The sequence below is a fragment of the Rhamphochromis longiceps genome, linkage group LG22, assembly GCF_057381845.1.
Source record: "Rhamphochromis longiceps isolate RC_006_pf linkage group LG22, R_longiceps_female_GT1.1, whole genome shotgun sequence".
Classification (NCBI taxonomy): Eukaryota; Metazoa; Chordata; class Actinopteri; order Cichliformes; family Cichlidae; genus Rhamphochromis; species Rhamphochromis longiceps.
Window position 1 is genome coordinate 200,165 of NC_140577.1, and position 26,376 is coordinate 226,540.

General features: G+C 48.8%; 2 protein-coding genes across 6 annotated transcripts in view; one reads left to right on the top strand and one right to left on the bottom strand.

Moving 5' to 3' along the window:
• Positions 1-11,200, top strand: part of LOC146642997 (phosphatidylinositol 4-kinase beta-like) — a 17,898-nt gene extending 6,698 nt beyond the window's left edge. Inside the window, exons 4-14 of one of the 3 annotated variants that reach the window (XM_085395284.1) lie at positions 1-286; positions 1,094-1,321; positions 1,403-1,651; positions 1,736-1,842; positions 2,632-2,736; positions 2,807-2,930; positions 3,043-3,156; positions 3,235-3,386; positions 8,455-8,587; positions 9,131-9,251; positions 9,849-11,200. The exon at positions 1-286 is cut by the window's left edge and continues 107 nt beyond it. In XM_085395284.1, coding sequence (XP_085251410.1) covers positions 1-286; positions 1,094-1,321; positions 1,403-1,651; positions 1,736-1,842; positions 2,632-2,736; positions 2,807-2,930; positions 3,043-3,156; positions 3,235-3,386; positions 8,455-8,587; positions 9,131-9,251; positions 9,849-10,030 — 1,801 coding nt within the window. In that variant the 3' untranslated portion in view covers positions 10,031-11,200. Of the gene's footprint in view, positions 287-1,093; positions 1,322-1,402; positions 1,652-1,735; positions 1,843-2,631; positions 2,737-2,806; positions 2,931-3,042; positions 3,157-3,234; positions 3,387-4,148; positions 7,053-8,454; positions 8,588-9,130; positions 9,252-9,848 lie in introns of those variants that run through there. The other 2 variants (XM_085395285.1, XM_085395283.1) reach the window with 2 other exon arrangements.
• Positions 11,201-15,629: 4,429 nt separating this feature from the next.
• Positions 15,630-26,376, bottom strand: mindy1 (MINDY lysine 48 deubiquitinase 1). Of its 3 annotated transcripts, none has more exons than XM_085395756.1 (12): positions 26,222-26,376; positions 24,552-25,156; positions 24,229-24,474; positions 23,908-24,080; positions 22,316-22,373; positions 21,960-22,024; positions 21,702-21,860; positions 19,074-19,176; positions 18,854-18,996; positions 18,585-18,737; positions 18,362-18,502; positions 15,630-17,618 (listed from the first exon to the last, which is right to left on the bottom strand). In XM_085395756.1, the coding sequence occupies exons 2-12, from the start codon at positions 24,865-24,867 to the stop codon at positions 17,553-17,555; spliced, it is 1,623 nt and encodes a 540-aa protein (XP_085251882.1). In that variant the 5' UTR covers positions 24,868-25,156; positions 26,222-26,376; the 3' UTR covers positions 15,630-17,552. The 3 variants fall into 3 exon arrangements, with proteins under 3 accessions (XP_085251882.1, XP_085251880.1, XP_085251881.1); XM_085395754.1 differs by having other exon boundaries at positions 18,585-18,779; XM_085395755.1 differs by lacking the exon at positions 26,222-26,376 and adding an exon at positions 25,794-26,163 and having other exon boundaries at positions 18,585-18,779.

The following is a 26,376-nucleotide window of genomic DNA, read 5'->3' on the forward strand; positions in this document are numbered from 1 at the left end:
CAAACTCCGAAAGCTCATCTTGTCCGACGAGCTCAACCCCGCCCCATCTGACAGCCCCGCATCCTCGCCGTCTCACCGTCGCCATCGCCATCACAGACACGATGGCAGCAACGCCGAGGCCTCTTCCATGTTTGGCCCTGGACAGGGACAAGCCGAGGTGTTTGTTTCCCCGTCCAGGAGGACCCACCAGAGATCCAAGTCGGATGCCACCATGGCGAGCAATGGACCTGGTGCTGGTCTCCGACGGACTGGCAGTAACCCAAAAGTGGAGGCGGTCCACGAAGAGGTGAGCCAGAGATTCTCTCGGGTGGTGCCGTTCCTCTAGAGCAGGGGTGGGCAGCTCCAGGCCTCCAGGGGCTGGTGTCGTGCAGGTTTTAGATCTCACCCTGGGTCAACACACCTGAATCACATGATTAGTTTATTACCAGGCCTCTGGAGGTCGACAGCGGTGTTGGATCAAGGACACATCTAAAACCTGCAGGACACCGGCCCCCGAGCCCTGGAGTTGGACACTGCTGCTCTAGAGTCAAAGGCTATTCAGAAAAGCATAAAATCAAACATGACTTTTAAAAACACCAGTATAGGCTTTCAAGGCCTACAAGTTAAAAACTACATTTTCCGCAAAAATGACGTCACTTCCGGTTTCGTGCAGGTAATGGCGGACATGCGATCGTTCGCGCTGACGACTGTTTCAATGTGGGAAGTGTTACGAACAGCTGATCGGATCGGCAAAGTGTGTTTCTGGAATATTACGTTTTTGTTCCTGCAAGAGCTTTTTATGCAATTTTTGCAAAGCTATATGTGGAAGGCAACCGTGACCGAGGACAAGCTGATGGCATCAGATGTAAGAACAACTCCTCCGGTTTCATATGCAAAACAAATTATTGCGCTAGCTTACACGGTTCAGATTCTACAGGGATTTAAAAATAGTTGCGCAAAACGGCGCGTGCCCGCTCCTACCGGCTTTAAAGGGTTAAACGGCCCATTCGAGCTATCGATGAGTCACTCACATGCCTCTGTGGGTGGAGCATCAGGGAACGTGTGTGTGTGGTTAGAAATTATGACTCTCTGTGGGTGTTTCGTGCGTCTGCAGCCCGAGCGTCTCCGTCCTCAGAGGGAGTTCATCAAGTCTCTGCTGTGCATCGGGAAGCGTCTCGCCACGCTGCCCACCAAAGAGCAGAAGACCCAGCGTCTGATCTCCGAGCTGTCGCTGCTCAACCACAAGCTGCCGGCCCGAGTGTGGCTGCCCACCGCCGAGCACCAGCACCACGTCTGCAGGGTCCCCCACACGCAGGCCGTGGTCCTAAACTCCAAGGACAAGGTGACCTCCGGTGTACCCGCCACATGTGCCAGAGAACATCTGTCCAATGTCCTCTGACTGCTGCTCCTTCTCCTCCTTTAGGCTCCATACATCATCTACGTGGAGGTGTTGGACTGCGACAGCTTCGAGACGTCTCCCGTTCCCGTTCGCATCCCAGAGACGCGGATACGCTCGGCCCGCTCCGCGGAGAACCTGGACTGCAGCACCGCAGCTAATGGCAGCAGTGGTATGACATCGGAACACAGAACGGGAAGTTTCTCCACCGTCCCAAACTACGACAACGACGACGAGGCGTGGGCCACCGATGATATCGGGCAGCTGCAGGTGGAGGTATGTGAAAGCGTCGGCATACTGCCTGCAGTAACCCTGTGTACTCTGTCCTCCCGAAGCACAGTAACAAGCATGTGTTTGCAGATGGAGGCTCAGACCAGCAGCAGCGACAACATCAGTCAGTTTTCAGTCGACAGCATCACGAGTCTGGAGAGCAAAGAGCCGGTGTTCATCGCCGCCGGAGACATCAGGTAAACAGCGGGTTACCCTCCACAGGCGGAGGTTAGAAGCAGAAACGTGGGAACACCAGTGCTGTTTCAGGGCAGTTCAAACGAAATATTACGCCGTGTTACCCGTGGTAAGCTACGTGTAACACAAGCTAGTGTTGGTTCTGCCCAGCACGACGCCAACGTGCATGTCGGCGCTTCATGTTTACAATTTAGCGTTTCCAGGCTGTTGGCGGCCGCGGTCTCACTGTTGCTGATGCCCGCTCACTTGCAGCTTTCTGCTCTCAGCTCCTCCCCCCTTTAGGCCTTGGCGTGCTGCTCAAACAGGAGCCTCTGAGCAGCCTCGCCCACTGAACACCACCCCTCCCTAGAAGCTGAGCCACAGACCACACCCCTCCACACTACAATTATGTGTTTGTAGTTTCAGTAAATTCAAGCTATAAAGGAGCTCCACAGGAATATTGAGCTGCGTTCAAAAATAACTACCAGCAACAAAATGTGATCTGAAGTTGTTTTTAAAGTAATTAAAACAATAAAGGAACCGCACCTACATAGACTGGACCTTTTTGTTAGTTATTAGTTTCCCCATAGAAGCTTTCTTTGTAGTTGCCATATTGATAGGACACCAACATCACCTGGTGTGCAGATGTAATTATGATGAGCTGTTGTCACTGTCCAGGAGTGTAGATCTCTGAAGAGCAGCACGTTCAGGAACTCTTCTTTCTGAGGATGAAATGGCCTGAGCAGTCCCGTGAAGCTTCGATCTTCAGCTGTGCGTTCTGCCGTGACGCTCCGACCTGGTTTGTTTTTCAGACGGCGGCTATCGGAGAACCTTGCTCACACTCCCACCGCATTCAGGAGGGACCCCGAGGACCCGTCGGCTGTTGCCCTCAAAGAGCCCTGGGAGGAGAAAGTCAGGTGGGTTTGTGAAGCCGAGCAGGGGAACGCTCCACAACGTCTTCCTCGCGCTAACGCCGTTTGTGTTCAGGCGGATCCGAGAGGCGTCTCCGTACGGCCACCTGCACACCTGGAGGCTGCTGTCGGTCATCGTGAAGTGTGGGGACGATCTGAGGCAGGAGCTGCTGGCCTATCAGGTCCTCAGACAGCTGCAGGTACAGACGCAGTACAGACACATGCACACAACGGTACAGATGCAGATACAGACGCAGTCTCCGTGTGGTTAAACTGCTTCCATGTTGAAGCCGAGTCTGTTTCCTTGGTCAGTCCATCTGGCAGCAGGAGCGCGTTCCTCTGTGGATCAAACCCTACAAAATCCTCGTCATGTCTTCAGACAGCGGGATGATCGAGCCCGTCCTCAACGCCGTCTCCCTGCACCAGGTACACAGGGGATTCTGGGAAAGTTAGTTGTCTTTGTCTATGAGACTGAAACGCAGTTTTCGTGTGTGTGTCCTCCAGGTGAGGAAGCAGAGTCAGCTGTCGCTGCTTGACTACTTCCTGCAGGAACATGGCAGCTTCACCACAGAGGCCTTCCTCACCGCTCAGAGGAACTTCGTGCAGAGCTGCGCCGGCTACAGCCTCATCTGCTACCTGCTGCAGGTCAAAGACAGGTGAGACATTCATAAAAGTTAAACAGTGACCGTTATCCCTGCTGATGAGGTTAAGACTGCTGCCTTGAGTGAGGACGGGTCTGTGGATTCGGAGGACTTTACATCAGTGATTACTAGCAACCTCAGCACATGCATTGAGAATATTGCCCCATTAAATGCTGCAAAAAAGCCAGCGACAGTGCACTACCAGATGAGCTGAAAGAGCTCCTCGCTTGCTTTAACACCCTTAACACCAACCAACATTGAGCAATTCTACCGCAAGGTCCTGACGAGGACTAAGCCCCGAAAGCCCTGAACATCTAATAAAGAAACATAAAGAAACCTTCCAGGTCCTTTACATCCCTGCAGTTTGCATATCATCAGAACTGTTCTACTGAAGACTGTCAATGCAGCCCTCTATACATCCACCTGTACACCTGTACATCCACCTGTACATCCACCTATACACCTGTACATCCACCTATACACCTGTACATCCACCTATACATCCACCTATACACCTGTACATCCACCTATACATCCACCTATACACCTATACAGTTATACATCCACCTATACTTCCGGCGCCCCCCGTGTGCGGCAGCCTGTTACAGCAGCTCTGCTCATTCTGAGTTTCTTTCTTTCTTATCTTTTCTTCTCGTAATTTTTTATAACTAACGTATCAGTAATTAGACTCTGCAACCATGTTCTACCGTTTTGTGCTAGTTCTGGTCGTTTTTCTTAGTTTATTTCTACTTTTTTCACGCGTGTCTGGGGACCCAGAGCAGGGATCCTTTGTTTACAGTAAGGATCAGCTGTTAGCGCTGCGTCCCGCAGCGGTACTGCCGGCGGACAGACCCGACATTCCCAGTGAGCTGAGGAGGAAAAGACGGGGGTGTCGTGCTGGGAAGGAGCGCCGTCGCCCGAGAAGGAGACGTTATCGACCATCTCTTCCTTCTGTAATTATTGGAAACGTAAGATCTTTGCCCAATAAGATGGATGAGCTCACGTCGCTAACCTGGTCACAGAGGGAGTACCGGCAATGTAGCATCATGATGCTAACGGAGTCGTGGCTAACATCGCTAACTCCGGACACAAGCGTGACACTACCGGGATTCCAGCTGCTGCGAGCGGACAGGACCAGAGAGAGCGGTAAGAGGAAAGGAGGGGGACTGGCAGTTTTTGTGAACGACAGATGGTGTAACCCTGGGCACATCACTGTAAAAGAGCAACTCTGCAGCAGAGACATTGAGCTGTTAGCCGTTAGCATGCGTCCGTACTATCTGCCCCGGGAATTCTCGCATGTTATCGCAATAACAGCGTATGTCCCCCCCTCGGCCAATGCGGATGCAGCCTGTGACACTCTCCACTCAGTGGTCAGCAGACTGCAAACACAATCACCGAGAGCCCTTCTCATAATATCAGGGGACTTCGATCATGCCTCTTTGGACTCCACACTGCCCACCTTCACCCAGTATGTGACCTGCTCAACCAGAGACAATAAAACACTGGACTTACTGTATGCCAATGCTGAAGAGGCATACAGTTCATCACCTCTCCCTCCCCTGGGCAGATCTGATCACAACCTGGTGCACCTTGTCCCTGTGTATGAGCCCTTAGTGCGCAGGGAGCCACCAGCCACCCGCACAGTACAGAGATGGTCAGAGGAGAGCGAGGAGGCTCTTAAGGATTGTTTTGAGTCGACTGTGTGGGAGGTGATCTGTGACGACCATGGAGAGGAAATCGACAGCCTTACTACATGCATTACTGACTATATTAATTTCTGTGTGGATAACACCGTACCTACCAGGACTGTACGGTGTTTCTCCAACAACAAACCTTGGATTACCCCAGAAATTAAAGCTGTCCTCAAGCAGAAGAGGAGGGCCTTCAAATCCAAAGACAAAGAGGAGTTGAAAAGGGTGCAGAGAGAGCTGAGGGGACTGATAAGGAATGGGAAGGAGAGCTACAGGCAGAAGATGGAGAACCAGCTTCAACAAAACAACGTTGGTGAAGTCTGGAGAGGCCTCAGAACCATCTCAGGCCACAAACAGCAGAACTCTCTGCCTGGGAGGGATGTGAGATGGGCAAATGAACTGAATCATTTCTTCAACAGATTTGATTCAACCATGAGACAGTCTGCAACATCGGCTGCAGACTCACCCACCCCCACTGCTGCTGTTCCACCTCAGACACTTCACACCTCCTCTATTCACCCTGCTCACTCCCCCCCACCCCCAACAACAGCATCCAATACACACTCAACACAAGGCTCCAGCCTGTCTCTCTCAACCACCCAGGTTAGGAGGGAACTGAGGAGGATTAATGGCAAGAAGGCAGCGGGCCCAGATGGCATCAGCTCGAGGGTCGTCAGGTCCTGCGCGGACCAACTGTGTGGGGTGATGGAGCACCTCTTCAACCTGAGCCTGAGGTTGGGAAGAGTCCCACAGCTCTGGAAAACCTCCTGTGTTGTACCAGTGCCAAAGACTTCACGCCCCAAGGACCTCAACAGCTACAGGCCGGTGGCTCTGACATCCCACCTGATGAAGACCCTGGAGCGGTTGGTCCTGGCTCAGCTTCGGCGCCTAATAAGCTCATCACTGGACCCACTTCAGTTTGCCTACCAGCCTGGCATTGGCGCGGATGATGCCGTCATTCACCTCCTACATCGTTCCCTCGCTCACCTGGAGACCGCTGGAAGCACTGTGAGAATCATGTTCTTTGATTTCTCCAGTGCCTTCAACACTATTCTTCCCTCGGTTCTGAAGGACAAGCTGGAGAACTCTGGAGTGGACCATCACCTCACTACCTGGATCCTGGACTACCTCACCGACCGACCACAGTATGTGAGGACTCAGGGCTGTGTGTCGGACAGGGTCGTCTGCAGTACGGGGGCCCCACAGGGAACGGTTCTGGCTCCGTTCCTCTTCACCATCTACACTGCAGACTTCTCCCACAATTCCACCCAGTGCTTCCTGCAGAAGTTCTCTGATGACTCTGCAATAGTCGGCCTCATCACTGATGGGGACGACAAGGAGTACAGAGGTCTGACCCAAGACTTTGTGGACTGGTGCCAGCTGAACTACCTCCAGATCAACGCCAGTAAAACCAAGGAACTGGTGGTAGACTTCCGCAGGCACAAGCATTCTCCACTGCAACCACTGAACATCCAGGGTATGGACATTGAGGCTGTGGACAGCTACAGGTACCTTGGTGTTCATCTGAACAACAGACTGGACTGGACTCATAACTCAGACGCCCTCTACAGGAAAGGGCAGAGCAGGCTGTACCTGCTGCGGAGACTCAGGTCGTTTGGGGTGGAGGGCCCACTCCTGAAGACCTTCTATGACTCTGTGGTGGCTTCTGCTATCTTTTATGGTGTGGTCTGCTGGGGCGGCAGCATCTCTGCTGGGGACAGGAAGAGACTGAACAGGGTGATCCGAAGGGCCAGCTCTGTTCTAGGATGCCCTCTGGACCCAGTGGAGGTGGTGAGTGACAGGAGAACGGCAGCTAAGCTGTCATCCCTGTTGGACAACGTCTCCCACCCCATGCAGCAGACTGTGACAGCACTGAGCAGCTCCTTCAGTGGGAGACTGCGGCACCCACGGTGTGGGACGGAGAGATTTCGCAGGTCTTTCCTCCCCACTGCTGTCAGACTCCACAACAAAGACTTTAACTGAACAAACACACACATCCACACATGTGCAATAACACTAAGTGCAATAATCTTTTCTGGCATCGTTGTATTTTTACTCAGTTGTATATAGCATTCGTATTCTATTGTTATCCTATTGTATATTTTTATTCTATTTTATTCTACTGTATATAGTATATTATTTTATTCTATTCTGTACAGTTGTGTACTGTATTTATTCTTATTGTATTCTAATTTTTGCGTCATAACTTTTGCACTGTTCACTTCCTGCTGTGACAAAACAAATTTCCCACGTGTGGGACTAATAAAGGTTATCTTATCTTATCTTATCTTATCTTATCTTATACACCTGTACATCCACCTGTACACCTGTACATCCATCTATACACCTATACAGTTATACATCCACCTGTACACCTGTACATCCATCTATACACCTATACATCCATCTATACAGTTATACATCCACCTGTACACCTGTACATCCATCTATACACCTGTACATCCATCTATACACCTATACATCCATCTATACACCTATACATCCACCTGTACACCTGTACATCCACCTGTACACCTGTACATCCACCTATGCATCCATCTAAACACCTATACAGTTATACATCCACCTATACAGTTATACATCCACCTATACACCTGTACAGTTATACATCCACCTGTACAGTTATACATCCACCTATACAGTTATACATCCACCTATACACCTGTACATCCATCTATACACCTATACACCTGTACATCCATCTATACAGTTATACATCCACCTATACACCTGTACATCCACCTATAAACCTATACACCTATACATCCATCTATACAGTTATACATCCACCTATACACCTGTACATCCATCTATACACCTATACACCTATACATCCATCTATACACCTGTACATCCACCTATAAACCTATACACCCACCTATACACCTGTACATCCACCTATAAACCTATACACCCACCTATACACCTGTACATCCATCTATACACCTATACAGCTATACATCCATCTATCCATCATGTGTTATGGGAACTGCACCACCAGGGCGGGACAGCAGGCTCTACAGGCTGTCATTACAGCATCACGGTCCATGTGTGGGATTGCTTTCCCATCACTGGAGGGGACGCCTTATAACAACGGGGTCCTAAAGAGGCACCCCCTCCCCCCACAGCACACACTGCAGTCACCTGTACATCTACATTGAAATCCTGCAGACTCTACTTTCTGACCACTCTCAGCTCTTTCCTATACAGTGCTTGCTCTATTTTTCTATGCTTTTTTTAAAAAGTGTGACTTTTGTATATATTTGATTTATTTGTGTGTAGAGAAGGTAAGAATTTCCTTGCTTAGCTCTGCAGCATGTAGAGAATCCTACATGCCAATCGTTCGGTAACACCTCGTCTGATCCCCACAGGCACAACGGGAACATCCTGCTGGACTCCGAGGGCCACATCATCCACATCGACTTTGGCTTCATCCTCTCCAGCTCTCCTCGCAACCTCGGCTTCGAGACATCTGCCTTTAAGCTGACCTCGGAGTTCGTGGACGTGAGTAGAAACAGCCTGAGGATGTGTTGGAGGGAGATGATCCCGGGCAGAGGTTGATCACAATTTTGGGCTCAGGTGTAGTCTCCTGATATTTACCTGTCACTGAGAACAGACCAGCACGCAGATGGAGGGCTGCCCTGCACGTCTGGATGGGATTTTTAGCCACTCAAAGCCGACTCTCTGCTGACTCGTAGATGAATCGTTCATTTTGTTTTTGGAACTTCAAAGTTGCTAAGGATCCTTTCTGGTGTCCGACAGCTGTCAGCAGCAGGATCAGGAGATCCCACATGTTCTGTTCAGCATTGAGCCCTCAGCACCGCCGGTCACAGCCGGCTCGGTCGTGGTTTCTCAGCCGGGCGCTGCAGAGGTTTAGTTTTGATTTGGATGAATTTCTGTTTGATTCACGCGTGGATCGCTGAAGGACTCTAGAAATCGGGGTTTCATGGCTCCTGATGACAGAAGCTTTTATTTTGGTGGAAGAAAAGCTTCCTGTGGAGTTTAGCATGGTGGCTGTCCTGATGCCCGGTGTTTGCTGTGTTTCAGGTGATGGGTGGGCTGAACGGAGATATGTTCAACTACTACAAGATGCTGATGCTTCAGGGTCTCATCGCAGCCAGGAAGCACATGGAGAAGGTGCTGCAGATTGTGGAGATCATGCAGCAAGGTAACACCATTGCGCCTTTCTTACAGCTGAAAACGGCACACACGCGCGGCCTAAGCCTAACCCCGTATTTACAGCTGTAAGTACGAGTCGCAGACAGTCTTAGTCTGTAGGACGGGGATACTTTGTGTTCCACATCATCAGGGAACAGGTCCGGCCACAAAGTTCGTCCCTGCTGAAAACTCCAAACTTTTTATTATCCAGAACAAAAGTTCACGTTTGAGTTTGTGCAGATGATGCAGCGAGTCACACTCCACCTAACTCCAGGCAGCAGAGGCCAAGCTAGCAGACAGCTAGCAGCTGCAGCCTACAGCCGGTTTTTGCAAATTTCACTATTCAGTGATATTAGAGTCATTACGGAAACTGCCAACACTGCGTCACAGCAGCCCGGCAAGACAAAGGTTAAGGAGTTCTCTTATTGGCCCCTATAACCCTCGCAGTGAAGCTGCAACAACAAACTCATTCCTGCGTCACATCGTAGCGCTGTCGGCGACTCGGGTGGAGGTCCAGAGTGCACGAATTGACCGGTGTGGGTTTAAGGACGTGTTTGCCAGTCAGCTGTTAACAAAGTTGTTGTGCACTCTTATTTTAACCCCACAGGTTCCCACCTGCCGTGCTTCCACGGCTCGAGCACCATCCGTAGCCTGAAGGACCGTTTCCACATGTCTCTGACAGAGGAGCAGCTGCAGCTGCTGGTGGAGCAGCTCGTGGACGGGTCCGTGCGCTCCATCACCACCAAACTCTACGACTCCTTCCAGTATGTCACCAACGGCATCATGTGACCCGTCTGGACTGAGCGACGGCGGTGGCCGGAGCCGGCAGACGTTTCGCTGCGCCGCCGCCTGATTGGATTCGACGGAGCCGCCTCGTCACCGTCATCGGGGTCGAAGCGGCTGCTGGAAGACTCGATAGAGACGGAAACCACTTCATCACATCGTTTATGGATTTACATCTGCAGCTAATCGAAGCGACAGCACGGCAGATTCGACTTCCTGCTGCTCGTCACACGGAAACGCGTGAACTCGTCACTGCTGTCGACTTTATTAACCAGCTCATAATCACTACTAAACTGCCCAGCAGCAGAGCGTTTACAGACACAACCACCACTACTTCACCCATCCTTCAGCTAAAAACAGCTCAATGTTTCCGATTCCACGTCTGTTGACAGGAAAACGTCTGAGAAAGGCGTTTTGTTCTTTCCAGCAAACATCCTGTAATTACAGAAGCTCCTTTTCCAAAGATAAAAGTCTCGTAATCGTAAGCCCGAGATTCCAGAAGGCGCCCTCTTTTTCCTCCCAACTTGTCGTAGTTTAAAGTGGACTCAGAGGAGAAATCTGCAGTAACTCGAGGGTGAGCCCGAGGACGCGTCTGACTGGGTCGGCACGAACCTTCTCTTGACGTTTAAATGAAGTCCGAGTGGACGCGAACACCAGCAGAGGTCGAAGGAGTTTGCTCTCCGAATCAGAATGGCTACGAGGAAAAAGCACAACGTGAACTCAGCGTTCTCGGCACGCTCACAGAAAGGCTGACGTATCCACCCTCCTTTACAGATTATCGCTTTATCTTCCAGCAGCATTCCTGTTTTCACCAGACATTTCTCACAGCTCATCGTCAGCCTTGTCCCGACATTTTTAGCAACTGTAAGCGCGTCGAGGTTTGGGCAAGCTCAAATTCTTTTGTCCTGAACGTCCATTAGCCTGAGCCAGTGACCACTGCTGCTCATTTTCCTCTGTTTTATTTCATTGTATTTCACTTTTTCCTAAACTGTTATTTTACCACTTTAGCTCATTTTTCTTTCCCAAATATCTATTTAGCTGTTTGGTTTTTAACAGAGTCACTGTCATGCTAGCTATGCTAATGGAGAATTACTCACAGACTGTGGAGGAGCAAAGTCCAGAATATTTATTAGAAATATGGCCATTACTATAATAAACTACATTATTATTTTTTAATTACTAGGGGAGATGTCTTTTTAAGCTAATGTTCCTGTACTAGCTAACAAAATTAATACCTAATAATGGATTGGATTTATATAGCGCTCTTCAAGGCACCCAAAGCGCTTTACAATGCCACTATTCATTCACTCTCACATTCACACACTGGTGGAGGCAGCTACAGGTGTAGCCACAGCTGCCCTGGGGCAGACTGACAGAAGCCAGGCTGCCATATCGCGCCATCGGCCCCTCTGGCCAACACCAGTAGGCAAGTAGGGTAAAGTGTCTTGCCCAAGGACACAACGACCAGGACAGAGAGCCCAGGGATCGAACCGGCGACCTTCCGGTTACAGGTGCGATTCCCAACCCCCTGAGCTACGGTCACCTAGCTAAGGCTAATCAAAGAAATAAATGAGTCCTGTCCTCATTTCCTAATAACATTACTCTTTCACTGCTGTAGTATACAGCTTATGCTCTCTCACTAGCTAATAACCACTAAACTACTAGCAGCAGAGAGTATACGTTTATTATACACTTAAGTTGATTCTTCCCTCATTGCAGTTTGTTGGCAATTAACCTGACAGTGTCTTGGCTAAAACTTTTCGCCAAGTTACTTTTTTTTATTTATTCCTCTCTAAAATAAGTACGTTTTGTAACAAGATAACAAACACGCCATTTTAGTTGCTGTCTCTCTATAAGCCTACTTTCGTCTGATTGGCTGACTTGCAGTAGTCTGTAGAGGGGCAGCACTTTCTTCTGAACTGCACTTTCCGTTTAAACCTTTGACCAACTAGCATCAGCACAAAAAACACAGTAAGTTGCCTTTGAGAGCTTTTATAAAACAGTTTTGTCTTGTTAGTGTAAGAAAATACTAAACCTTTATCAATGTGACGAGTGTCTGGTGAAATTTTTTTTATTTTATTTTAATGTTTGTTACAACATCTTTTTAGGTCCAATTTCAATTTCTGAAAAAAAGTTACTGAAGTTTTGTTGTTCATGTGTTTCTGTCAACTCGGTGCACATGCTAGAAATTATACAGTGACAATGTCAGTGTACAGTAAGTGGCCGTTCTGAGCCAAAGGGTTCTTATCAGGAGAAGTATACTTATTATTATCACTTTGGACTAAACGCGTTATTGTTATGTGAGTCTGTATTTACGTACTAAGAGCTCAGCAGTGTTCCTCTCTGATTGGCCCCAATTCCCTTGGTTAATGCTGGCCAGTCAGAAGAGGCGGTTCTGTGCACGCCGAGCTTGGGTTCTTTGAGACTGACGATCAGTTTCCTGAACACGTGAATGTTTTAGACGTGTTCTCGCTGTTGAGCGAAAGCTAGCGGTTTTAGCAGCTGCTGCTGATGTCGCTCTAATGCTGGAACACTGGCTTTATTTCAGCGTCTTACACATAGAAACGGCTTCCTGTGTATTTCTACACAGCACCTCTACCTGACGCGCTAAATGAGAACGTTTCGGATAGCGTTTGCTAGCTAACAGTTGTCATTTCTGTAAATAGCAACTTTCCCCGCTGTTTAAGGGCAGCAGCAGTTCACTGGAGGCTGGCTTTGAGCTGCAGTTCCAGTTATGACTGAAATCAAACATAAAGCATTTTTACAGCTAGCTAAACGGTAAGCTAATGCAGCGTTACATTTGTAGAGATGAGCAGTTAACTGATTACATAGCTGGAGCTAATTTCAGTGAAAGAAGTGTTATAGTGGCAGTTTCCTCTAAAACGATTAAAATATAATTTTACTCTCAGATGCACTTGATTATTAGCAGGTAGCAAGACACAAAATCTTTCCAATTTGGTTAGTTATTCCACACGAATGGTAATCAGCTAACATCAGGTCGGGGCTAAAATCTGGTCACCTGACGCTCGGACATTATGACAGTTTTATTTTCTGTTTTGTTTTTATTCTTGTTTATTAGTGAATGTTTAACTGTGAAAAGGGGGACGCTGAGCCGGCGGACAGTGAACTGGGTCTTTCTGGAATAAAGCCAGTGTTTGTAGTAGTTTTCTGACCACTGTAAAAGGACAACCACAGTTCTGTTGTCGTGAACGCAGCGCCACGTTACCGTCTGCTAACTAGCTCACTATTTTACGTGCAGCTGTGTCTAAAGTTTACCAGATTAGCAAACGCTCTTTGCATTCTTTGTCGTTCGTTATTTGTGAATCTGTACACGAACCGAGTTTGTTTCCCGTGAGAAAAATCGATGCCTTGAGACGTACAGAAGGTACAAACTTATCAATGCAACAGGAGGGACGGTGGGACCTCAGAAGTGCTTTTTATATCCTCGGTTTGACGGCTCCAGGGACAAGTTTCAACACTCCAGTACCCCTCGCTCATCTGCATTTATTTACATTTCAAGTCCCGTCTCCTACAGAGGGGCTCTTTAAAATGTAAAATCATTGGGGAGTGATACTGCTGTTTGACAAGCTGGAGACGCCCGTAAAGTCGAGCCAAATGATGGGTTAGTTGCAGTTTGGAGGCTAGTGGGGAGAACGGATGGTTGAAACTCATCCCTGCCGCTGAACATCCTCATTGCCTTTCTGTCATCAGCTCTGAACACAGTCAGTGTGAAAAAGTGCATTTATGAAACGTTTCTGTCGTTTGTGAGGATTCTTTGTTGTTAATATTTTACTAAAACACGGAGTCATACAGCAGCCATGTTAGTGTTTGGTTTTTGAGGAATTTCTATGGGAAATGCTAACGACGCTAACGTCACGGTCAACGATACTTTTCACTGTGTGAAGAAACATTATATGAAAACACTTTGAGTGATTTCTGAGGTAATTCACAAACAGCATCATCTCAGGAGACGGGAGGAGGACGCGTGAGATCAACAAGTCATTTACCCCAAATCATACCGCGTGCTTATGAAGTCGGATTATGTGGGAAAGCACTTTTATATGAAGATTAGTGTAAATAAACGAGAGCGGTGGGGTCCATGAAGCCACTGAATCATGAGGTTGACTTTATGTACTCCTGGTGATTGGGCACTCAAACGCTATTGGCCCTCTCCTGCAGCTGTTGTTAGGCTACGTTCACTCTGCAGGTCTCACAGCTCAATTCTGATTTTTGGATCAAATCCGATTTCTTTGTCTGCTTGTTCACACTACAAATAAAATGTGACAGCAAACGCGCTCTAGTGTGAACCCTGAAAGCAGCCGCATGCGCAAAGGAAGACGTCACACACAACGCGCTCTGTTTAGACCCAGAGCAACAGTATGTTTGACTGTTTCAGACTTTACGTTTCCCAATTTTGCTTTAAGTTATAAAGTTATTGTGTTATCTACATTTGGCCTAATAATGATCCTTATTGCTGTTTCAGAGGAGCGCTGCTTCAAAGGATAGCTGCAGATTTCTGTCAGAATCTGCAGATTATACAGTACAAAGAAAATGTTCACGTTTCTCCAACATTGTTCCCAACAGTTTCACTGGATGGCCAGGAAGCGTTCACGATGTCTTCTCTGGCGCTGTTAATTGGCGTCCGTCTTGTGTCAGTGACGTAAAAGACGTATTTAATGCGACATGACCATTAAACAGCAGTCGCTTTCTGAAACATCAGATACGTATCAGATTCAGGACCACATACGAAAGTGACCCAGATCGGATTTGTGCCGTTCACACTGCCACACTACGATCGGATACACGTCGCACAGGGTCAAAGAAGTCGGATTTGATGCGCTTTCGCCTGCAGTGTGAACGTAGCCCAAGTCTGCATCTCTGCAGCGACGTGCATTAATGTGTTGAATCGTTAAGATCCAGCTGACGACTGGAGGTGTGTCCCCGTTTCTCATCATGTAGAGTCCATCTGTCACGTCCTGACTAACTGCATGGCAACTTATTCAATAAACCTGAAACCTGCTTCTGACCTGCACCTGTGTGCTTTCTCAGTGTGTAAGATACTTACTGGTTTTAAATCACTTTTCTAACTGGTGCATAATTAACTTTAAAGAGAGTCAAATCTGAAATTTCGCATCTCATATTTTATGTTTACGAACATCTACACCAGAGGTGTCCAACTCCAGGCCTCGAGGGCCGGTGTCCTGCAGGTCTTAGATGTGTCCTTGATCCAACACGGATGATTTAAAATGTCCTGCAGTTCTCCAGAAGCCTGGCAATGAATTAATCATGTGATTCAGGTGTGCTGACCCAGGGTGAGCTCTAAACCCTGCAGGACACCGGCCCTCGAGGCCTGGAGTTGGACGCCTCTGATCTGAAAGACTCTTCTCTTTAAAGTAAGAAAATAACAAAAATAAAAAAAAGTCACAATTCGGATTTTTCTATGATCACAGGCGTACATAACAATGTTGGTCTGCATTCTTTGTTTCCTATAAACTAAATTTAAAAAAGTTTGCCAACTAATTAGTTGTAAAGGCGATGGTGTTCAAATGTTTGAAATTGTCTGTGGTGATCCAGAATAACAAGAACAAAATCCGCGAAACTGAAGTCAAATTCAGATTTTTTATTGACGATCTGACAGGACGGCAGATTAAACAAAGCCTGAACAGAGCGGCGGGCCAACAGTCACACCAAAGAAAACTAAACTAATAAATAAAATACCACAGACGATAAAAACATGGAGGTGACGTCCAGGTATGAAAAAAAATAAGCCAGAGAGAAAGTGCCTGCGTTCTGAAGGCCACCAGATGGCGATAGCTGTAGCTGCAAAGACTTCAGGCCCTATAGAGGTGAGTAAGCTCTGCATGGGTGATTAATGACACACGAACAAATCTGCGAAATGTGGACCCGCCTGGTTTCAAAGAGGTTACGTGAACTGCTGTTCTGCAGTGACGATCTCACTAACCAGCAGGTGGCGTCAGAGTAGGTACGTCCATCTTTTTGCCGTCCGTGCCTAAAACCCTGACAGGCATGACGGGAACGCTGTTGTGGCGTTAAACAGGTTCTTAATTCTTTGTTTGATCTGAAGAAGAAACTGCACCAAGTCTGAACTCAGAGACGAACAGTTCGCAGGTTTTCACCTCAAACGTCCTGAGTTTTAGGTTTGTTTCCACAGCAGATTTAAGAGAAAATATAGAAAACAGCCACGACGTCACGGCTGGTCTGTCCACTCACTGTGAATGACGGCCACAAAATCATTTACAGGTAAAAGTTTTATATCAAGACTTTAGTTCAAGTTTAAAAACTGAGTCACTGCAAGTGAAGAGGACAAAATAAACCAGTGACTCAATCATGAATCTGTGGGACATGAAACTCAACGCGCGTTTACATTTGTTCCTTTAAGCCAAATTTATTGGTGATGAAATCAGTCGTGGTTAATGTTTACAGAAAAACAAAAACTCAGTGATATTAAAATGTCTTTTTTTACGTGTTTAATCCAAACTTTGATGTCATAATTTGGTCAAATGTCACAACCGTGACGACCTCGTTTTAATCTGCAGGGAAACAAAGAACCAGTCGGAGAATCACAGGATCTTATTTTTCTTTCACAACTTCAGACTGAATATTTGGGAGGTTCTGGTCAAACTGGTCCCAGGAAACACCAGTGAAAGACCCGTTTTTAGCTAAAGCAGCGCTACGGAGCCGTCACATTCGAGGTTAATAATGGCCTGCCGTGTCACATCACCATCGGCTCCTTCAGTCAGGCCAAACAGACAAACCCTAATTTTTCCGTCCTCGTCGTGGGAACACGATGTCATGGTTTAACTTTCACGGCGCCAAATTACAACAACAGTTGCCTGAAGGTGCTCGTCAGCTACAGCGTACAGTAATACACACAGCACAACAGCGCTCAGGTGTTTATCTTTAATTACACTTACTTTCAATAATTTGGAGGAAACATCCATTCTTAACATTTTGTTTTGTCCTAGTCTGGGATCTTTGTGATGTCACAGAGGGCATATCCTTACACAGAGCCAGCAGCTTTCAGTCGTTTGGTTTGTACGAAGTTAAATTTGTCCGAGTTTGAAAGAGGCAGGAATCATGTTTCCATTCGTTTCAGGAATTTTAACCGCAGCCACAGGAGGAGGCGGGGTTAGCAAGCACTGGGTTAAAGGGGGAGGAGCTAAAACATTTTGTTTCTGACCGTTTTAGCTCCTCCCCTTTAAGACTTTACTGATTGGTCAACTTCAGGAAGCCTACAGAGGAGTAGGAGCTGCGAAATAACACAGCTGCAGAGTCATAGGTCATTGTTTCAGCCACAGCTCCGTCTGATCACTTCATCGCTGTCCGATATTTATTAATGGTTAATAAAGACATTGGCAAAAGAGCGCGTCCTAAAGACCTTTGACCTGTGAAACAAAGGGGAAGCTGGGAGGTTTGGCATCGAACGTGACCCCTCACCCGCCCGCCGCAGACACACAGGAGTCCGACGGCGTGACAGACGACAATGATGGCGGCGTTGCTGAAGAGTCTACAGAAGGACGCAGTCTGAGTCCTTGTCTCTTCTCCTGGATTGCTGTGCCCCCTGACCTCTGACCTGGAACACCGTAACAATAACACAGTGTAATCACCTCATGTCACGGTTATTATTGTCACATTGAGATCAATAAAAAAAATCTTTTCATGGTGACATTTACGTGGCAGTCAGAACTACTTATTCTAATAATTCACACTCGTCTTCTGAACGCTAACTCAGGTGTTTTAAAGTGGACATGAAACTATGTGCATGAAGGCTCACTGACACCTGCTCTCAGACACTGATGTAACTCAGCCGGGTTTAACAAATAAGTGCTGAAAGTTTTAAAAACAGCGCCCTCTCCTGTCAGTACGCAGCGTGACATCACGTGGTTGGCTAACAGACTGAGCTAACAAGTGACAGGATCGATACCTCAGAGGAAAGGACAGTGAAGCTGACCATCAGTGTGAGGGGATCACTGTAGCGCTGCAGCAGTCAGTTCATGTTAAACCAGGATCTACGGTCACTTTACTGTCTGTGTCTGCAGCAGGAAGTGGCTGTTAGCTGTGTTTGTACAACACTTTATAAATGAGGACTGTGGAGGAGAGCCTGAGTCAGGTGACAGGTGGTTACCAGAGCGACGAGCTGGGCTCTGTGATGTAAACAAGCCTTCACGTGCAGAGTTTCATGCCCCCTTTAAGGTTCCGGTTCCACACCAATGATTCAGTGTGTCCTGTTTGAGACCTGATTTTGGATTAAGGTGTGATAGCAGTGGCCTACAAGTGCTGCCCACAGTCTGCCGGCTTGTCTCCAGGTGAGCTTACCTGCTGCACTGAACCCTGTTGCTGGAGTTGCTGCTGTTGCTGATATTCCTCCTGCTGGAGCTGCCGGGCCAACTCCAGGTCACTGAGGGGCCCCGGGGCCCCGCCCTGCTGCTGCTGCAGGGACACTGCCACAAGGTAGTCCTGACACCCACAACAACACCCATCAGAGACGTGCTAATGGGCCAAAGTGCTCGGTGGCAATGATATTACCTGGTGAGCTCACCTGGTCAATTTGCCGCTGCTGCTCCTGGGCGCTGGGTGGCAGGTGGGGGGTGGGTGGAGCTCTCTGAGGAGGATGACACAGCCGGAAATCGGAGTCGCAGAAGTTTCCATCACCCTCGACATTATGAAGCGACTCCCAGACCACAGACTCCTCCTGCAGGAAGCCTTGATCTGTCACTAGCAGGTACAGGTGCCCCTGAGAGAGGAGACAAGTGCATTACCAGCCCCACCTTGTGTCTGGTCATGGTACTGCAGTGTGTACAGCCCCACCTTGTGTTTGATCATGGTACTGAAGTGGTTGTTCCTGAAGAACACTGAGATCTCGCCCTCTCTGGCCGTCGCGTTGAGCTCACACAGGCCATGATACGACAGCTGAGTCGCCGTCGACTCCAGAAACTGCTCCGCCACCAGGCCTGCCCGGCACAGACGTGCACAATTATTATGTTCGGGCCATCGTGTACATATTGGGTACTGTGCACAAACACGTTACCTTCACTGACTCGGCTGCTTTCTGCAGAGTGTTTGTAGTCAATGATTTTCTCCACCAGTTGGTTGTAGCTCAGTTTGCCCACAGCAGCCACCATCTCTGGACTCTGAACACACAATCAGGAATTTTACATCATTCTGTCCTGTGGGCGGCCACAGAGAGTCTGACTGATCGCGCCATGTCACAAAAAATAAAAATCCCACATGGACATTAAAAACCTGCAATCATGCCACTTCACTGTGCAGCATCATCAACATTACACGTCACACTCCAGACAGACAATGAAGGAGAGAAACACTTAAACCGATGTTAACTATGATATGAAAACATGTTACTACAAAAGATGTTCATGTGTTACTCAAATATGACAGATTAACGTCCGCTAAACTAAAAGTGTGTCGTGCAATATGAATGACGCACGCTTGACAGCCACTTCAGTTCAAACTAGGGGTGGGTGATATAAACGATATAAATTTGGCCTACGATAGAGATTTTGACTATACCGTTCTACCGCGATAGCGCATGTTGATGATGTCATCAAACTGCGCCCGTTTTGGTCGAAAGCATCGCAGCGGCTACAACCATTATCATCTGCAAATTATGGCGGGCAACAGTCACAGTAAAGAGATTAAGCACTGTTGAAATGTGGGGAAAGCCAAAAACTGCACTTCCGTAACATTGATTCATAAATGTTGAATTCTCTCACAGCTGCTCTGTTCCCATGTTGTTGCAGTATATTAATAACTAACCTGGTATTGTGGATGAATGATCTCAGTTGTTCTCCTGACTGAAGTTTGGCCCGTGTACAGCATCCTGCTATGCGATTGCATTTGTCCCTGACCACCAGAATCTCTCACGTTAACTTTTGTCAAGTGGAAAAAAAGTTAGCGTTCATCCTGCAGCTTCACTGTGCTAATGTTATGCTAACATAGCTGTGTCGCTAGCAATCACGTAGCACAACATTATATACCAGCTAGCCCAACTTCAGTAACCCTGCAAACGCCACTGCCGTAATGCTCTGACAAGCCATCAAGCAGTGCGGCTTACCAAAGTTGTACTAAAACATTTTAACAGATTTAATCGGTTTGAGGTCAGTAAGCACAACCAGAATTCATACATAAGGCACACTCTCGATTTTTGAGAAAATGAAAGGATTTTAAGTCCTTATAGTGTGTAAAATACGTTATACAGAAGAAAAGAATATATCGCGATATATATCGTTACCGCACGTGCTTCAAATTATATCGCGATATGAATTTTAGGCCATATTGCCCAGCCCTAGTTCAAATCTAAAAATAAGAAAACAATAAATTACACATCCGTTTTTTTCCCGCTCATCTTAAGTTGGGTCGTGGGGGCAGCAGCAGGGAAGCAGGGCCCTCCCTCTCCACGCCACCCCCAGCTTATCCGGGGACACGTGAGACGTTCCCAGGCCAGCCGAGATGTAATCTCCAAGCCCGGGCCTCTTCCCGGTACGACATGCCTGGCAGGAACACCGTGCCCAGGAGGCGACAGCCTTAGCTGCCTCCTTGTGATGTGGAGGACTAGTGGCTCTGCTCTGAACCCCTCATAACGACTGAACTCTCTCCTAAGACAGAGCCCGTCCTCCTGACGGAGAACCGCTGTTTGTAACTACGATCTTATTCTAACAAAGAGATGAGATTAACAGGTGTGTCATCAACGATGCGCCGTCCGGTGGCAGATAGCTGCATAACATTTAAGATGATATTTTACCAGCATCAGGAATCAATTAACATTTTAACAACTAGGTTAAACAACTAGTAAGTCTGGCACCGACCAACACTTGACTTTTGTTACGGCCCAAGCGTTGCCTGTGTGGGCGTGTCCTACCGTCTCTCCTGCCTCAGCTGCCACCTTTTGAACAGCTCACTCCTTTCAGCAATTAAAAGTATTTCAGGTGAGCTCTGGTGCCAGAGAGCCATGTTAGTGGTTGCAGGTAGTGAGCTGTGTTTTGTGATTGTTTGCTCCTGCTTGGTGGAGAGGACTGTGTTTGGTCACCAATCCTTTTTTGACTTTTCAGTTTACTGACCAACGCTTGAGTTTTGTTCTGCTTCTTTAAATGTTGATAGCGGCTCGTCCGTCCCTTTTAGTTCAGTTACTAATAGAAGCAGTCAGCTGTCACCGAAGGCATGAAGACGCTAGGACACGCCCACACAGGCAACTCCAGGAGGCCCAGCTGAGGCCGTAACACTTTTTCCAGACAGTTTATTAATATTCATGTTTATTAATACTTTCCTTCATTTGTTCATATTTTCTTTCATTCTATAAATATTCTGTTTTCTAAACATCCTGATATCTTTCTGTCTATTGTGTTGATAATTTAATGTCAGAACATTTTATTAATTTTCTTGCTTCATCTGCAGCTCTATCAGCCAATCAGCTGACGGTACCCATGGGGATTGGCTGAACGAGCCAATCACCTGCTTCATCATTCAGAGCATTTTATCCAGAGCTCACACAGGTTCGGGAGAAACTCCGGGGTTTGATCCCTTGCTCAAGAGTACTTCAACAAGCAGACTGGAAGAGTTGGGGGTCAAACCGCTGACCTTGCATTCTTAAAACCTCGTTAAGGACCTGGACAGTCCTGCGTTTACGCTCACACACACTCACCTGAGGGTCGACCAGCCAGCCGTGGTACAGCGGGATGTCCAGCAGGTCGAACACGATGCACTCGGGCGTGTATTCAAAGTCCGTGACGCCAGTGAAACGCACATTGACGTCCAGCCCTGTAGACAGCTTCGGGAGGACCGCCATGGCGTCGCTCATGTTCTGCAAACACACACGCCCACGTTATGGTCTCCTCCCCAAAACGGCGTGCTAATTGAAAGCGTGTATGGGAACCAGCATGTCCGTGTGCTTCCTTGGTACCTGCTGGAAGTTGAGCTCCATGCCGTCGGCCTTCTGTCTAGGAGTGACGGACAGCACACACTCTCCTGAACAACGCACACACAGGAACATCGTCAGTAGGACAGCCCGCCACGACCTGACCAGCTCAAACACTCACAGGTGAGAATCCTGGTTTAACCCGACGTGTTGCAGACCGTGTACCATGTGACCTCCGCAGACAGTATCATTCTCGACAGCTGTGCCAGGAGCGAACTCATCGTCTACTTAACGTGGACCCTCCATGTTTACGAGCGAGCGCCCAGCCTCCTGCTCGTGCTACCCGGCACGTTTAATTTCATCATCGATACGTTTGATACATTACCCACAGTCGCTCTTACCCAGGTGAGCCATCAGGTCCTCTGTGGTGACCACCTCAGTCTGAGCAGGAAGCTTGGCCTGCGGCGCGAGACACACACACACACACACACACACACACACACACACACACACACACACACACACACACACACAGGTCAGTTCATTTATAAACTTTATCAAGCGTGAGCGCCGGTGTCTCCTCTTCTGTCCCTCACTAAAAAAGATCAAAGCTGTTTACGACGACACAGACGTCTGCACAGTTACATCATTTTAGAGTGCTCTGATTGGTTCTCAGAGGAACATCTGAAACCACGGTCTACATAACGGTTCATCCAAAGTGTCTCATTAGCTGCTCAACCACCTGAGGCCAGCGGCCGCCACAGGCGAAGCACAGGTGAACCCACAGCACCGGATTCACGTACACCACATGGTTCTAACAGTTAACTTCCTGTTGCCACTAGGGGTCGCTGTGAGTGTTATTGACTATTCTAGATGCGTCCAGGTGTAGATCCCACCAAGCACGGGAAGTCTGGGAGAACACTTATAAGAGCTTCATGCACTGCAGTGCCGCAGACACACCCTTCAACGAAAAGTCAAAGGCTTTGTGATTTAATGCTGCCACCGCCGTCTTCGGGGCGACCTGTCACAACAGCCCAGTCCAACATCTTCGAGGAGCTCATCCTGGTACTGTGACAGCGCGCATGGGAACTATCCATTATCGGTAGAATCTATACTTACTGATCAGATTCGTTATCGATTCTCCGCTTTGAGGGTGACCGTCATCACTAAGCAGCACATCTAAGACCTTCATGCAGACTAATTTCATGCTGTGGGCCACATGTTTGTTTGTTGAGACTCGATAACGAATCTGATCAATAAGTATAGATTCTATTGATAATGGAATCAGAATTGCTAAATTCTTATTACGTCCCACGCCTGCTGTCACAGTACCAGGACGAGCTCCTCGCAGATGTTGCACCAGGATGATGTGACAGCTTGTTACCTGTTGAAGTTCAGGCGCTAGCTGCTAGGCTCTGGTCTGCATACACTGAGCTTTAGCATCACTCTTGTTCTTGGCTGGCTTAGCGTTAGCATATTGTCTGACTAGCTTAACGTTAGCATGCTCTCTGTGCAGATGTGGGCACAGAGCTGAACTTGTGCTTGAACTTTAGCATCGCGTTCACGTCCTTTTGTGCAGTAAAAACAATTTCAAGGACCTGAACTACTAGGAAAGGGTTCTCCCATGCCTTCTAACGAGGCCAGCTTCCCTGGGAACCAAAGCCACCTTTCAGCTGCTAGAAATCTGACTTGAACCTTTCCCGGTCTTCGGCGCAAGTCTGAGCATGACAACAACGAGCTCAGACCGACTGGAACCTGGGAGCTCTGAGCCCTGCCCTTCCAAACAGCTGGAACACGTAACATGCACCTCCAGGTTCTTATGTTACCATGACGACGCAGACAGGAAACACCTGCCCTGACTTCCTGAAGGTTCTCAGGCAGATGTTTGCGTACCTGCGTAGTGCAACTTGTTGTCTTTAGATTTGTGTGCTGCAGCTGGGTGGAGATGAACATCCACCTGCCGCTCCGCCCTTTAAATGATGGTGATTCTCACCTTCCAGCGCAGGAACAGCGTGTTCATGATGGCCAGCAGGGGGCAGGGTCCGTTCTCACTCTGGGTGATGATGGGTGTCTTCTTCTCCTTCCAGGTGATCCACTTCACCAGGTAATACGCTGGCATGGAGGGCCCAGGCTCCGGTGCCGCAGTAGGAGGAGCAGCAGCACCCCCTGTGGGGAGGGGGAGAAATGCAGTCACACTCAGCTAAACAAAGTTACATTTATTTGGAGTACTAAGGTGTCATCGCAAAATAAACCCAGAGAAGAAGTGCAGTCAGGCACCAGGCTGAGCACAGTTTCAGTAACATGGACGCCTCACCAGCAGCTTCCAGCGCCGCCTCGTCCTGCAGACTCGGGACTTCGGTGGATGGCGAGCAGCCCTCCGCACCCAGCGCCGAGTACGACGACGACAGGCCGTCATCCACGTCCAGGGAGTTTCCTGTTGTCACGACCCCATCCGATAGCTCCAAGCTGGGGATGGAGAATGATGCCGAGTCCGTGGACTCCAGCTGGTCGTCTGAGCCACCCGCTGTCACCACCGAGGAGCTTTCCTCCACGTCCAGACCTGCGGACAATAGAAGCACCATGAGGGATCCTCTGGGCATCTTAGGCCCCGCCCTTCACCCATGTCTCCTCCTCTACCTGGTCCTGCCCCAGCCTCCGTGGGTTCCTCTGTGGTGGTGGCGATTGTTAGAGTCATGTTTTCAGATGATGGACTTGGCGATGATTCTGGCGGCGTGGGTGTGGCCTCTTCCTCCTCCTCCATCGGGACCTTGGCGAGCGCAGGGCTGTCAGCGGCGCCGCCACTTGTGTTGGGGATGTCAGTTCTGAGGTGCGCTGGTGTCACGCTTAAGGTGCATTCTTTGGAGAAAGTCTGTGAGCTGACAGTGGGCTCCTCTGAATCGCATTTCATCTCCAGGTCAGCGATGGCGGAAGGCTGCTCCCTGGACTCCTCCATGATCAGCTGACGGCTTCACAGGCACGACTCCGTATGACAACACGTGGAGAGAGATGACTTAGACGGACGTGGTCACGAGAGAAACTAGACCTCAGCATCGGGTGGCTTTAAGACAGCAGGAGGCGCTCCAACATGGCCGCCAGGAGATCGTCACGAGAGAACGATCACCTGCCCGCCGCCTGCCAAGGGTGTTGGAAAACAGACACACCGGTCTACCTGAGAGCAACCATGGCTGCAGAAAATCTGAGCAGAGAAGAGACGCAGCACGGCCCTCTGACATCAGTCACACCTGAGGAAACACAGAAGAAGAAGTCAGCAAACACACGTGTGTGTGTGTGTGTCTCTGTCTGTGTGTCTGAGTTGTGGAGTTAGCTCAGAGCTGTGTGCAGCCATGAGGCTGATTTAAAGATGGATTCCGAGTGACGGTGCAGCGTCACCTCCATCCACTAATTTCTCAGATCTGTGACATCACAGAAACATTGTGTGTGCCTCACAGGTGTAAACTCTGATAAACATCTGCACACTCTCCACTTGACGGTCAACACTGCACATCCACCCTCAGCTGTTTGAACGGAAGCAGCTCCCCCCAAGCTGTGGGGTACAGCTGTGACCGTGAGAGAAGCAGGGGTGTGGCTGAGAACGCAGACCGACACCTGGACCGCTGCTGTACACCTGAGCTCCGAGCCTTACAGGTGACCTGTACTGGGGGGGCGGCTGCTTCACTCCCAAGATCGACGTGAAGGAAAGTTGTTTCCCATGACGCTCCTCAATTAGGTGAGAAGGGTTCAGCGGTGACTTACGCTCGCACACACACGGGTGGCAGCCTCAGCTGACCCCGGTCTTGCGGAGCGGCCGGTTAACCCTGCTCTTCCGGTTAACCCCGACATCCGGGCCCGTGCCCTCCTCCCGAAAACCGGTCAGCTTACCGGGTCCGGCGCGGATTCGCGGAGAACGCTGACGCTGGCAGATGAACGCGCGTGCTACCTGTTTACATTCCTCTCCGCCAGGTTCATAGGTCCCGCCCACCGTCCGTCCACATCCGCTAAGCTTCAGCAGCCTACGCTGCCTGTTAGCCAACTGGCTAGCTGTGAACTTTTTCTGTCGTAAAATTGTCATTAATGTTCACGCGCAGCAGCTCGTGAGGGCCTGGGAAGAAACGCAGAGAAACCAAACAAGCGGAACTCCGAGCGGAGCGGGAAGCCGCTTCAACACGAACCGTACAGATGTTACACACCGCGTTAGCTTAGCATGAGCTAGCTGGCACTGACAGCCAAACGCGATAAGACTTTTTTAACTTTATGTCCTTTTTGGTCTCTGAGCGGGGCAGCATTCACAGCCACAGCGGCGCACTCACCTCTCAGACCGCGGGCACGCGCTGTCGGGTTCGGCCAATCAGAAACATGAAGAAAATAAAACGTTACAAACAAAATGTGACGTTTTCACAGCTTCAACTCGCGTCGTACCCTCCTGACAGAGCAACTTCTACTCGGTATACGTCACGTCCGGTCT

What these genes read in the sequence shown, in the direction of transcription:
- mindy1 (XM_085395754.1), bottom strand. Translation starts at nt 24,867, where the DNA reads ATGGAGGAGTCCAGGGAGCAGCCTTCCGCCATCGCTGACCTGGAGATG. An exon ending in GGAGGCTGGGGCAGGACCAG is followed by an intron (nt 24,475 to 24,551) that starts GTAGAGGAGGAG and finishes TATTGTCCGCAG; the next exon opens with GTCTGGACGTGGAGGAAAGC. An exon ending in GTACCATGATCAAACACAAG is followed by an intron (nt 18,780 to 18,853) that starts GTGGGGCTGTAC and finishes CTCCTCTCTCAG; the next exon opens with GGGCACCTGTACCTGCTAGT.